Source organism: Schistocerca serialis, chromosome 7 (genome assembly GCF_023864345.2).
Source record: "Schistocerca serialis cubense isolate TAMUIC-IGC-003099 chromosome 7, iqSchSeri2.2, whole genome shotgun sequence".
In the NCBI taxonomy this organism is placed as follows: domain Eukaryota; kingdom Metazoa; phylum Arthropoda; class Insecta; order Orthoptera; family Acrididae; genus Schistocerca; species Schistocerca serialis.
In genome coordinates this window covers 60146951-60161871 of record NC_064644.1, presented here as the reverse complement: position 1 = coordinate 60161871, position 14921 = coordinate 60146951, and the positions used below count along the sequence as shown (strand labels likewise).

The window sequence follows — 14921 nt, the reverse complement described above, 5'->3', positions numbered from 1 at the left end:
TCTTAAGGGTAGTTACTCCGCACGGCAGCTTGTGTTTCGCGTTGGTTGACGGATACAATGAAGCTCAGAACAACTGTGTTCGTTGACTAAGCGGTTCACCTCATTTGCACGGAAAAGACATACGGAATTCTACGGCGGTATAGCACGAATGCACGACTTTCACGTAGCCAGAAAAATCTATCACATTATCAGCGGAACCCGACAATATAAACTACGTTGGCTGGTAGACAGCCAAAGCGAGCTCACAGAAATCGGTCTTGACCCACTGGCAACTATATCACCTGGCAAGGAATGACTTCTACTCAGACGTGCATGAAGTGAGTGAACGTGCTGTCCGTGTGATGAATGGGGAAGGCGCGTGATCGAGCTGAGTTTGTATGTGATGGCCCGGACGCTCAGCACGAGCATTTCGTAAACTGCACGACTTGTCTGGTGTTTGTGGATTGCTGTGGTGAGTGTCCTCAACACGTGACGAAACCAAGGTGAAACCACGTCCATACGTTGTGGGGCTGGGCGGCCGCTCCTCATTACATATGTCGGATGTCGTAGGCTGGGCAGACTGATAAAACGGGTCAGGCGGCAAACTGTGGCTGAACTAACATCAGACGTTAATGCTGGGCAGAGTACAAGTGTCTCTGAACACACACTGCACCGAACACTCCTAACGATGGGCCTACGCTGCTGACGACCCAAGCGCGTGCGCATGTTAACACCACGACTGAAGGCATGTATGTGACTATCGGCACTGGACGTTGGCGAGTGGCAGTGCGTTGCATGGTCTGATGAAATCCAATACCTTTTTCATCATGTCGATGGCAGTGAGTGAGTCCGTCGTCTTCCAGGGAACAGCTCCGTGACACCTGTAAAAAAATGGTTCAAATGGCGCTGTGCACTATGGGACTTAACTTCTGAACTCATCAGTCCCCTAGAACTTAGAACTAATTCAACCTAACTAACCTAAGGACATCACACACATCCATGTCCGAGGCGGGATTCGAACCTGCGACCGTAGCGGTCGCGGTGACACCTGTACTGCCGGAAGCAGACAAGCTGGCGGTGGCTCCATTATGCTCTGGGGAACATTCACGTGGGCATCCACGGGCACAGTGGAGCTCGTGCAAGGCGCCATCACGGTCAAGGAGTATCGTACACTGGTTGCAGACCACGTACACCTCTTCATGACGGTCATGTTTCCCGACGACAGTGGCTTTTTCAGTAAGACAATGCGCCACATAATAAGGCCAGGAATGTGATGGAGTGGTTCGAGGAACACGGTGGAGAGTTCCAATTGATGTGCTGGTCTCCCAGATGGCAGATCTGAAACCGATCGAACACATCTGCGATGTGAGTAAACGTGGCGTCGGATCTCGTCGCCCCCCTCCCTGGAGTTTACTGGAATTTAGTAACTTGTGTGTGCAGATGTGGTGCTAGTTCCCTCCAGGACTCAGTGCTTCTATGCATCGACGCATCGCCGCATCGCCGCAGTTATCCATGGAACAGGTGGACATACCGGCTATCAAGTAAGTGGTCGTAATGTTCTGGGTGATCTGTGTGACGTCTTGTCCAAGAGCCCAAAAGGAAGGATTCTGAAACTTAAAAACTTATGGACCCAAGAAAGACATAGACCCAAAGTGAAAGGATGAGAAAGTTTTGGGAAGACAAGAAGAACAGGAAAGCCAGTGTTACTCACAAGGGGAGGCCGCCAATTGTGAAACTCAGATTCGATTCATATTGCGCATAATAAAAGCTCATGGCCAGAGTGTAATGTGTCAAAGCACCAAGATGCACTTCTCAGCCGTTGTCGAGAAAATCGACAGTTAAAAGAAACCGTTGCGGTGAAATAATCTCTACGATTAATGATTTTCTTCAGCGTCATAGCGCAGCGGTAAGCGCTGGGGTTCGTAATCCGAAGGTCGCCGGATCGAATCTCGCGCCATGCAATATTTTTTTATTATTAGTTTTTTGCAATTCAAATATATATATATATATATATATATATATATATATATATATATATATATATAAACTATTAATGAATTGCTTATGCATGTAGGTGAAGACGGATCGCTCTCCAATTGTACCGCCTCCATTTTTCCGTTTGTTTAACAGGGTGTACCAAAGCTCTCCCGTCCGCACTGATTTTCGACGATGTTATAAGTTGCGCTAGGGACCGCATCTACCTTCTTTCGAAGTTAGCAGGCAACTACGCTGTTATGGGGCGGCTCGTTTCGGCCCATTCAACATCTGTCTTTCAAGTGTAATGAGCGAGTAACGGAGTTTATATTTCATACCTGCCACAGCAAGTTTGTGTTCGTGGGGTCTCTATTCTAATTCGAACGTTTGACTTACGCTATACGTATTCGTTTCTACGTCTTCCATTAACTATACGTGGTTAACATTATGAAGACAATTAATAACATTTGTGAAATACAACTTTGTTTGCGGAAAACATAATGATGTTCGAAGTCGCCAGTTTTTCCACGACAAACGACTTTCAACAACTTATTATGTGCATAATTGTTGCAACTGATTGCCGGGAATTATATATATATGAATTACAAAAAACAAATACTAAAAAAAAAAGTTGCATGGAGCGAGATTCGATCCGGCGACCTTCGGATTACGAACCCGAGCGCTTACCGCTGCACCAGCACACTGTAGAAAATTACTAATCGTAGAGAGTATTTCACCGTAACGGTTTCTTTTAACTGTCGATTTTCTCGACAACGGCTGAGAAGTGCATCTTGGTGCTTTGCCACATTACACCTCTGGCCATGAGCTTTTATTATGCGCAGTATGAATCGAATCTGAATTTCATAATTGGCGGCCTCCCCTTGTCAGACAAATTTTGCAGGAAACTTTTCCTCCATCACATAACTGTATTTATTTGTTTTCTAAGATAATAGTGTTTCTGATAACACCTTTTTCCTCTCTGACTTACAAAATAACAAGTGAAAGTGGAAGCAATATTCATATACATAGGTAAATCTAAGAAACGTTACTCTTTCTGCGAAGTTACCTATAGAATGTATTTAGTTATGCACCGGAGTCATATAATTTTTTTTAATAGAACATTATTTTTTTCTTTGATGTAGTGCACCAACTAATTTCGTTTTCTGTATAACTGCGGGCGCTCTCACTCCGTCTCATGACCAACGGTGTCAACGATCCGCACTGAAACAACTGTGTAAAAATCAGTTTATATCAAATTTCTATCTGTTAGCACCGTTTAAAGTTTTAGGGGTGGGTACTGGATACTGTACACAACTGCGTTCAGGTGGATGTTGTGGTGGAAAAATGTTCATTGAAGTAAGATGCTCATAATTGTACTCGCATTCGAGAGGACAGCGGTTTAATAAGCGGTCGGCCATGCACATCTAGCTCGGTGGTTTCTCTGAATCACCTAAGATAGATGCGGGATGGTGTCTTTGAAAAGGGAACGGCCCCTTTCGTTCCCCAATCCGACTAGTGCTCCGTTTCTGGTGACTTTGTAGTCATCAACACGTTGAAACGTTAATATTCCTTTTCCTTTTAAATTCCATAAATCATCTGACACCGATTAAGGTGGTTAAGCGGCTGCCATACACAGTAGAGTAGGTAAACATGGTACACTTCTATTTTTTTTTAGGGCTCTCAACTACTAAGGTCATAGCGCCTAGTCACAAACGTAAGTGCACTAATAGCATAGAAAAACGCAGAGGGGCAACATCAGAAAGTACTTACAAAGACGCAGAGAAACAAAATAAAAGAGTTAGATCTTGCTGGACAAGTCCGTCAGTGTAATAAAACGAGAGACACGAGCAGCTGCTCGAACGTCATCAGCTAAAAGTTCCTGTAAGGTAGACGGCAGACATAGGTCAACACGAGAGTGAATAAAACTGCGACAGGACAATAAAACATGTCGCACCGTCAATGGATGACCACAGGAGCACTGAGGGGCGGGGTCGCCGAACAACAGGTAGCGGTGGCTAAATCGGCACTGCCCAATCCGCAACCTGGCCAAAATGACCTCCTCTCGCCGGGAAGGGCGTGAGGAGGTCGTCCGAGCCGTCGGGATCGGTTTGATGGCCCTAAGCTTATTTTCGTGGAGAGAGGACCAAGCCTCATGCCACAATGATGAAACGCGCCGACAAAGAACCCCACTAACATCAGTTGATGGGACACAAAAGGAAGCTGTCCGAGGCAGGAGGACAGCAGCCTTGGCCGCAGCATCAGCAGCTCCGTTCCCAGGCACACCAACGTCCCAGGAATCACCTTTGTGTGACATTAGCAATCCATAGGAAACAATGAAAGTATGGACTTTTGATGGTATAAAATAGAAGTAAATTTTAAACAAATTTTAAATAATTTAGTTTGAAATTACTTGCCCTTGCTTGATTAACCTGGCAGTATGTGCATTACACATAGCACAGTGCACTACCGATGCTAGAGATAGACTTTTTCACATGGAATTGACATAGAACCAAACAATAATGTGAAAGGATCTCTAACCAAAGCAATATGATGACCACTAGATAGAACGAAATAATCAAGCTCGCCTTCGAATCAGTTTCTAGAATAATTTTAACGGTTCGTAGGGAAAGTTTCTCTAACAGACTCATGAAGTTAATTGCATAATAAAAACCGCTAATGAATCGAAAGCAGGCATTAACCACGCCTTTACGAGACTTTCTCTGCTAACATTGCACACATTTTCGTTTTGTCGTTACTTTATAGTCAATTAAGAATTATAAATAAATGCCTCAGTTTTGACGTGCTATGAAGACGTAAGTTAAACAAAATTTGAACGTTTGGGATATATCGCAAGATCATCCGTATATCGGCAAAACAACTTTATGCTCACAAAAATGACAGCTTAAAGAAAAGACATAAATTCATGTTACATGGAATTAGATTCATGAAGACGGTCACATTGACTACTTTCGTTCTATTGATTCTTCGGAAGTAAGGAAGATAAGGGTTTATCGCTTAATCACGAAGTCATTATTGGTGGGGTATAAGCTGCGGTAGGACAAGGAAGGGTAAGGGAATCGGCATGTTATTTTCAGGGAAAACTTACAGTGATCTGACTTTAGAGGTTTTCAGAAACCACGGAAACGGAAATCTGGATGGGCAGACGGGCATTTCAACTCCGTGCCATCCGAATGTGGGTACAGCTGTGACACCCCACCCACCTACCATTACAACAACACATATCCTTCCAATCAGATACGGTTTTAGATTTTATGTATTTTATTCACAGGTCGATTTAAAAAAGACTTCGCTCCATTATCGCATTCAGCTCTTATCGAAGAGGATACACGAACAACTGAATGTAAACTTCATTTAATTTTATCTGATTTTCGCTAGCAGAAGGACGGTTACGGCAAATGCTTATATACTGTGACTGTTCCGTTTATAAATTAACAAAAGATGTAATATTTTATTAACAACTGCATTACTCCGAGAATTTTTTTCAATCATTTATGTCAGTAATTAGTGTTGCGCACATCGAATAAAACCGAGTTATCGTTCCTACATTATAAAAAGGGGATTTTGTAAATGATAGGGACGAGTGCATTTACTTCAAGGAATGGAAGTGTGAAATATGCACACGATGTTACCTTAATCGGCATGATGTTTTGCAGTTCCGTATATTTCTGCATGTCGGTCAAGGTATAAACATGAGTAATGAAAGACATCCTTATATGTACCTTCAGCTGCTTAGAGAAAAGATTTAATAAACATGATTGTACAATCTGACATGATCTTTGAAACTCTAAAGTGTATGATTAATTTTAACGGAATTAATGCTAATATGAATTGTTAATATTAATTATCATGCCGTTATTAATATGTACAATTGATAATGAATAGTGCATTCTGCATGCATATACTTTTTCTGACAAAATATTTAAATTAGCGCATACTTTTCATTCTATGGTAGTTATTCATTAACAGGTATGTAAAATTGTGTGTTTACTCTTTATGTACGACAGTGTATGTATAAATGTTGATAAGGCACGTGAGCTGGCTGTTGCTAAGTTGGCGTTTAATATATAAAGTACAAACCCTTGACACTCCAAGAAATAGGACTGACGTGTATAAGGCAACTCCAGACTTCTGATTACTTTACAAATGTATTAGTGTGTTAGGTATCTGACGTTAAGACGTAATCGAGAAAAAGTTTAGAAAAGCTTTGAAACTATTTTTAAACTTTATTGGAAGTCACGGAGTTCACACATTATACAATACTGGCTGAGTATATTCAGAGTAGTTTTCGTTCTCTTTTTTAGGCAAAAGCTAGTTTTTAACGCATGTAAATGTTTATGACGTCATATCTGCTAAACTATGAGTCGTACGATGATATAAGGTCGCAGGTGGATTCAGTGCTATATGTGGACGCTGTCTGCAAAACCTGTTGCGAATAGAGTTCGTAGCATAGACTTAATAAATTACAATGTCATTCCTGATGCTGAGGTTTTACCGCAGAAACAGCGAAAATGTAGTAAACGACAAACTTTTTTCCTTTGATGTTTTTGTGACGGGTGTCAGCGAGAAAATGTTTCGTAAAGCTTTAAAATTATGTGTAAAGTTTGTTGGAAGTCGCTACGTGTTCTCATTCTCAAGTAGTGGATAAATATAGTCTGATTACTTTCATTCAGTGAGTTACGTTATCTCAAGAAATATTCACAGTTTCTATATATAATACTAGTCCTTTCGTGTTAAACTTTTCACATCATGTTGTACGTCTTAATGAGTAGATTATGACTGCGTTCTTTAAACTTGATCGATAATTAGGCTACGTGTAATACTGAAAACTAAAATTTTGTTTCCCCTGGAAGCCGTTATATAAGCCAGAGCTTCCCAAATTACATTCCGCGGAAAGTAAGTGCTGCGGGAAGTACTATTAATAACAAGGCGTTTTTGCTTTGACTTTTTAACGATACTAATTACTTTTTAAATTTCATTATGAGTTCTGTGTAATCACGGAATGAAACGTGTTTTGTCGTTTTTTAAATATTCAGTCAACCTTCAAAATAAACAAGGTGTTCTGTCAAAGTACAAGGATTGTTAAAGTGTTCCATCAGAGAAAAGTTCGAGAACCCTAGATATAGGCAACCTGTATCTCGGATCGGGTGACTGTGCACCGAGTATATAGTTTATTACTGTAGATGATGGATCATGTAGTTTTGGAACAAATGGGTCTGTTCGCAGGCTTTCCTGTATCACGACAAACACGCTGCGGCACTCGAAAATGAATAAACACTTGCTAAATGATGGTTCTCGAAGCAGGCCAGGGCCGCTTCCTTCTCTCCGCCCCCCCCCCCCTCTCTCCCTCTCCCTCTGCCACCTAAAACCCCAACCTCTCATTGACTTATCCTACACCAGCTCAGCTGGCGGTCCGTCTGTGACGACCTCGACGTCGACTGTGTCGAGTCAGGTTACTGCGGCCACCTCGCACATGCATCTACTACAGCGCACAGCCCGTGACGTGTGCCACGTGTCGTGGTCTTGTGAAGTACGCGCAGGCAGGTATATATACGAGACTGGCGGCTTACCTGATGCAGTGCGGCCGCCGCCGTCGTGAGTTTCGGCAGTCAGCACGACAGTTTCATTGTTGTGGTTAATGTTGGTCATAACGGGTCGTGCGTTAACTACGATCCAAATAAACCACGGTGGGACCAAACATGTCAGGTAAACAAGTCAGCCGACGCTGCTGTTTCAGCGCCCGTGGTAGCGACGATGCCCTGACAGGGAAAGGTCTGCACCACAGAAACTGGGCCGCCGCTGGCTGGCAACACACAACAGCCTTCGACACGTCCCAGTATCTGCCACCGATTTGGAGGGAGCAAGTGCTCAACAACCATTTCTGAAATGGCAGAGCGTGGCGAAGGAAGTGTGGAGGCCTGCGAAATGTTTGATTGGTATTCTCTAGGACCAGTGATCGTTGTTGGCTGATTTTGTAACGGTTTCTTTCTAAGGAATCACATGCTGTTTGTTGTTTCTGAGGGGACGAGACTGTTTTTACATAATAAAGAGCCTCGCGCTACGTCTAGAAGTAGATGCAAATTTCTGTATGAGCGGAGTACATCATTGGCTCCGATAATCTCTGGGACTACTCAGATCGTGGTGTTCACTGTGCTACGCACCATTCACCGGCTGTGAGAAGCACTCCGCGTAGCTTGACGTTAGATACTGTTCCAGCTGCAGAAGGTGGTTGCAGGGTACACCAGTAGGTATGTGCTATGACGCGCCTCAAAAGTGTACCCCAGCTCGAGCGCACGAACGAGACTACGGAATCCGCCGCGAGACACGGTAGGTGGAGAGCGGAGAGGAGACAGTCGGTGTCGAGTCCCGCGCATGCTCCCCGCGGCCTTGGTGCGCGCCGCGGCTGCAGCCAGCCACCTCCACTGCCCCCGTCGGGAGGCGGGACTCGCGAGCGCAGCGGGGAGAAAGAACCAGAAAGAGAGAGGAAGAGGAAGAGAATGGGAGAGAGACGCAGCGCGCCGGCGCAGTCGACGTCGGGCAGTGGCCGTCGGAGGACGCAAACGGTGAGTAACTCGCGGCTCCGCGCCTGCAGTGTCTGTTCCTTTGTACCTGCAGCTCTGCGGCTGGTCATTACGTCCTAGCGCCTGTTCATAATTTTCTTCCTGTGTTACTGATATCATGCCTCAATCGCTTGCTGTGGTTTGTTCACAAAACTTGATTCGCGTACTGCTCTATGCTCTTACCGGCCAGATGTCGTTGGGAAGGCCCTGGGTGTGATGTTAAAAGGGCGTCGCCTTGGAAACCACAGCAGCATTTCGAAGCATCGGCCCGATCTGGGAAGGTATCGATTCAGTGCTACCCACTACTGAACAGTGTGATCTAAGTGCCATCAAATTATTTTCGGAAGGGGGGGGGGAGGGAGGCATAGAGAAGTGATAATAACATTTGTGAAACACCGTTGATTCAAACTTTTCTTTTAAAGAAAGAAAAAATTAGATAAAAGCGAATAATGTATGCTATGTAAGAAACTTTCTCAGAAAGAATTAACTTTGCTTTTTATGTAAATCGTCCCACTCTTTGACCATAGTGTGCAGCAACCGTTAGTTATGTAAAGAAAAGTACGAGAGAAGGCTCTGAACTGGTACCGTTAGTGTGGTAACCGTAAACCTTAGCCGCTACTTTACGCAAAACTCGGCCGGAAAATGGCCTACATTTTTCAGTAGGAAAAACAGCATCGGCTTTATTGACGTGTTTCGCCTTCTTGAGGAATCTACAGAAATCGTAAAGGAATTGCAGGTAAAGCATTAGTCACAAGTAGACGAAATTTTGGTGTGCATCTTCGGCGAAGGCACGTAGCTATGCTTCGCGGGAAGTGGACATCAAAATTTCGACACTTATGACTAATGCATTACCCACAATACCTATACGATTACTGAAGATGCCTCAAGAAGGCGAAACGCGTCGATGAAGCTTTTGCTGTTTTTGCTGTCTAGGCTGTTTTTCTTAGTTTTTAGTGTTACGTATCTCAGTCGGTGAAAAAAATGGCTCTGAGCACTATGGGACTTAACATCTGTGATCATCAGTCCCCTAGAACTTAGAACTACTTAAACCTAACTAACCTAAGGACATCACACACATCCATGCCCGAGGCAGGATTCGAACCTGCGATTTAGCGGTCACGCAGCTCCAGACTATAGCGCCTAGAACCGCAGGCCACTCCGGCCGGCCGGTCAGGGTTTGATTCCCGGCTTGGTCGGAGATTTTCTCCTCTCAGGGACTGGGTGTTGTGTTGTCCTAATCTTCATCATTGCATCCCCATCGACGCGCAAGTCGGCGAAGTGGCGTCAAATCGAAAGACTTGCACCCGGTGAATGGTCTACCCGACGGAAGACCCTAGTCACACGACATTTACATTTATTTTACTAATAAAATCAAGCATTTACCCTTAAACCTCTGGTTTTTAATTCACTGAGAGGTATCTCACTGCTCAGGCTTGGATGTATTGCAGTTTTTAAGAGATTGTGAGTGATGCCAGCCTTCGACACGCGGCATGTTTCTTAATCTGCAGTATCACTGTAATTCCTTTTTCTATAAGACCACTCGCAGAGGTCTTTGGTGATTTGTAGCCATATAGCTTTTGTGATCCCTATTTCGGGGATGCCGGTGTACTTCGATGAGACATGGCCGAATTCTAAGAAGTTTTTATTCCCTATGTTCAGCTCTTTGAAGGGTTTCGAGGGTCCTGCAGCAACAATAACAGTCTTCACATCTTCCATAGCTTGCAACGTACAAGAGGACCATCAGAACTGTTAAACACTGGTTTTCATGAGTGAGGTTTGTTGTAGGGGGACCTGTCCTAGAGTACCTGGCCGTCATGTTTAAATGCGACGGCCCCTACTTTCCGAGAAATTGATGTTGAAGTTTTATGTATACCTCCTATACCTGTAACGTAAGTCGCGTTTCGAGCAGGCGAGCCTAGAGCAGTACCTAAGGTTTACACTTACCGCCTTGGCGCTACGAGTTTAAATTCTGCCCGCGTTCTACTTTTCTTTTTAAATTACATCGTACAGAACGACATTACATAGAATATGTCAGGGTTTCCCTAACTGTTTGCCGCGGGACACTGGCGTTCCGCGGGATGTGAATAAGTGCTCTGCGAGAAACTATTAATTATATGCCTTTTTTCTCTGAGTTTTTGACGATAATAACCATTTTATAATTTTATTATGATTTCTGTGTTACTAATTGTAATTTACAACTGAAATAATCACCGAATAAAGGAAATTTTTGCCACTTTTTAATATTTAGTCAACCTTCAAAATAAAAAAAGGTTTTCATCAAAGTATTAGGATTCTCAAAGTGTTCCGTCAGAGCAAAAGTTTGGGAACCCCTGGTACATGTCATGCTGAATTATCCAAAAATGGTCATTTTCGCAGTAGGAATTTCATAAATAATCAGTCATCACAGCAAACTTGTTTCAAAAGTGTATTCCGTTTGTTACAGAATATCGCTTGCATCGCTTTCTGTGCTAAGAGAGAATCTGCGATGGTGTTCAACGAAGAAGCAACCGAAACACAAATCCTTAGAACTCTACGCACATTTAATGAACGCCACTGCCATGCAAGCTCATGGATTTTTCAGAAGCGATAACAAAAACCACAAGGCTTTCGAACTGAATTCCAAAAGAATGTTCTTTCTTAGAACAATTCCGATGCCAACCACGCGTATTTGATCATTTCTGTGAAAATAGGCGAACTAAACATGCAGAATTAAAGAATGTATTTTTAAGGAATCTTCCCCCGAAACGATTTCTTTATTAGTCTTTAGTGAGTCGGCAGTATTATGAGATCTTCTCTGTCAAAATTTTAACTTGCCTATAAAAATCAACATGACAGGGTTGGCAAATTGGAGCACATTTGGGTAGCATAATATTTACGGTGCAAGTATATGGTTTTCTTTCAACTATAAAGATATGATCGTAAAGTCATTCATCAGCCTGCCCTCCCCACGAATTAGTTATGTAAAGAAAAGGATACGAGAAGTATTTGAACTGGACCCGTCAGCACGATAACCGTAAGGCTTAGTCGAAACACGGCCTACGTTACAAGTGAAAAAGGTACACATAAAACTTCAGCGTTCATTTTCTCTGAAACTAGGAGCTGTCGCACAAAAAGCCACTAGTCATGTTCTCAGGACACTGCGCCGGGCGAAGTGGCCGAGCGGTTCTAGGCGCTACATCTGGAACAGCGCGACCGCTACGGTCGCAGGTTCGAATCCTGCCTCGGGCATGGATGTGTGTGATGTCCTTAGGTTAGTTAGGTTTAAGTAGTTCTAAGTCTAGGGGACTGATGACCTCAGATGTTAAGTCCCATAGTGCTTAGAGCCATTTGAACCATTTTTGAACACTGCGCTTTACACCATACCCAAAACATATCAAAATCCGTGATAAACAGGTCTGACGGTCCCCTTGTTTAAATGTCCAGCCACTAGTGCGTTTCTAAATCAGAGCAACGTTTTCACGATCCGAAGAAATTTGTGATCAGTGGTATTAAAGAAACCGTTTGACACAATGAATATGTATAGAAACCAAGACATCTTGTTCTTTAATCGACCAGCGCAGTTATCACTCTGTAGAGACAGATTTCATTTGTAAGTTTTGAGAAGTCCCACATTTGATGCCAGTGTTGTGCAGGATGCCATCTAGTTCTCTCATCTTTCTGACCAGTCTTCACATCACAAAAAAATGGCTCTGAGCACTATGGGACTTAACATCTGTGGTCATCAGTCCCCTAGAACTTAGAACTACTTAAACCTAACTAGCCTAAGGACATCACACACATCCATGCCCGAGGCAGGATTCGAACCTGCGACCGTAGCGGTCACGCGGTTCCAGACTGAAGCGCCTAGAACCGCACGGCCACACCGGCCGGCTTCACATCACATATACAAATCATAGAACCACCAGTACCGGTCATGTGGATTCCGAAATTGTAACATCAGAGTTGATGGGAGTAGCACATGTTGCTGTGGCTAAGCCTTGGCAGAGAGAACGCTTTCTGTAAGCCTGTTGCTGCAGCTCAAGTATCGCTACTTGTGGACTTAATACAGCCTTCACTTGTAACTGTTCTTTTCTGGATGCTTTGCTCTGAATGCTTCATACAGTCTGTTTTCATCAAGGTCTGTACTTAGGCATTTCTCCTGCGACTTAAGCTGTTTATAATGGCTTTGCTTTCCTCACGTGGAAAGGTATTAAGATGTTCTCCTACCAAGGTTACATCACTGAAGTGTACGTGTATTTCCACACACCACCACGCTTTTCCTTGGTTCTATTTTAACGGTTTTTTTTCTCTTAGTAAAATATTTTCTGAAGTCAATATTTCATAAGTATTTCTATATTTCCAGTAACCAGTTTGGAAAGACTTTGCTGTCATCTTCAAGTCTTCAAACATTTTTGTTACAAAGGCTATTCATTGTGAGTTGCAGCCCCATGAACACGTTTCGTATCAAAAATATTTTAAGACGTGAAAATGACAGCAAAGTCTGTCGAAACCGGTTCTTGAAAATTAAGAAATAGTAGCGTAGCGTCCGCTGTTTCTCTCTCGATGTCGTATGGTCTGCACAGATTTTTTTCTTTTATTCGAATTTTTATGTTGTTCACAAATTGCAACACCTTTCAAGCTTTTCACGCCAATTAATGCCATAGAAGCATGGTCTCTCCCGAATGTACTTCTGACCATAAGTCGGTTCTGGTAGTTGAAGTCAAAGGTTCCTGTTACTGGTAACTTGTGGTGACATTTCCATACAAGTTTCAGCCCCTAATACTGTGTGTATTTCTGTATATCTCGTCGAGAAGTGAAATGCTGATTTTCATAGATAAGCTTTTTAAAATAGCTCAAAATATTTTCTTTTAATTGTTCATCCCGTATTTCCCCCTTGGGAGCTGAGTTTCCAAAAATAGTGATACACGTAATTTTTTGTTTGTTCCAAGCCAAATACAAATTTTCATAGCCTTATCTTTGGAAATGCTTTCACAACGAAATAATTTCATAAAACTTATCATCCTCTATGTCTTCCCAAGGAGTGGAATTTTGAACAGTCGCTTGTTAAGCGCCGGCCACTGTGGCCGAGCGGTTCTAGGCGCTTCAGTCCGGAACCGCGCTGCTGCTACGGTCGCAGGTTCGAATCCTGCCTCCTCGGGCATGAATGTGTGTGATGTCCTTAGGTTAGTTGGTTTTAAGAAGTTCTAAGTTCTAGGGGACTGATGACCTCAGATGTTAAGTCCCATAGTGCTTAGAGCCAGTTGAACCCTTCTTAAACGATGTCTACAGTATGAGATCAACACCGCCTCCAAATTTCAACTGTGTATCCTTATGAGTTAAGGTTGGGTAATTGTGGCTCTATTTCACCCACTTAAGGGCTGAATGTCCAAAAAGTGTGAAACACGTATTTTTTTGTCTCTGACCGAGAAGCCAAGTACCAGCATTCAAAGATTTAGTTTTAAAATTTTTTTAACAATGAAATATTTTCATAGTACATTTCACCCCCTAGTTCACCCCCTTCGGAGGTGAATTTCCAAAAACAGTGAAATACGAATTTATGTATTTGGAACCGAGATATCAAATACCATTTTTCCATAGATGTAGCTTTAATGCTTTAGTAGCTCTTTAATAATGATTTATTTTCAAAAACAACTTTCAGCCACTATTTCATCCATATCGGAATTAATTTCAAAAAATACTAAAACATGGAAAACAAATACCAAATTTGCTAGGCCCAGAATCAAGATTGCCTTACTAGCGATGTGTTTTCAAGAAAACCTTTCAACCACTATTCAACTATCTCACCTATTTCAAAAAATAAATAAAAAATCATTTCTTAAACAATGCGTATAGTATAAAATCAACACCCTCTAGAAATTTCGAGTTTCTGTCCTTACTGATTTGGGCTGGTCGATGATGAATGATTGAGTGAATCAGTCATTTAGTCGGGACATTGCCTTTTATACACAGAGATTCATGCGATCTTGGTTTTAGAAAGTTTTTTACAAGGTAAAATAGATCGCGTCTTTTTCTTGATCAGCGTCGTAATCTTTTAAGTACTGATGTCAAAAATTTCCATGATTACGAGGCGTTGCAAAATGGCTCTGAGCACTATGCGACTTAACTTCTGAGGTCATCAGTCGCCTAGAACTTAGAACTAATTAAACCTAACTAACCTAAGGACATCACACACATCCATGCCCGAGGCAGGATTCGAACCTGCGACCGTAGCGGTCACGCGGTTCCAGACTGAAGCGCCTTTAACCGCACGGCCACACCGGCCGGCCGAGGCGTTGCCTTCGGCTGTCTGACGACTCATTATAGGTGCCATGGTGTCGTTTCTGTGCCGGCAAAATAAGTATCAGTCGAATGAGCAGGGACAGCTTAACGCACAATCGACACAATCTGACG

General features: G+C 42.9%; 1 protein-coding gene and 1 long non-coding RNA gene across 2 annotated transcripts in view; one reads left to right on the top strand and one right to left on the bottom strand.

Annotated features, from left to right (window-relative positions):
• The window catches only part of LOC126412411 (uncharacterized), a 168356-nt gene extending 160181 nt beyond the window's left edge, over positions 1-8175 (bottom strand). The window contains exon 1 of the mRNA XM_050081995.1: positions 8133-8175. Within this exon, the coding sequence (XP_049937952.1) occupies positions 8133-8135 (3 nt within the window). The 5' untranslated portion in view covers positions 8136-8175. The remainder of the gene's footprint in view (positions 1-8132) is intronic.
• Positions 8176-8502: 327 nt separating this feature from the next.
• Positions 8503-14921, top strand: part of LOC126412815 (uncharacterized) — a 144926-nt gene continuing 138507 nt past the window's right edge. Inside the window, exon 1 of the long non-coding RNA XR_007575348.1 lies at positions 8503-8534. This is a non-coding gene — a long non-coding RNA (uncharacterized LOC126412815). The remainder of the gene's footprint in view (positions 8535-14921) is intronic.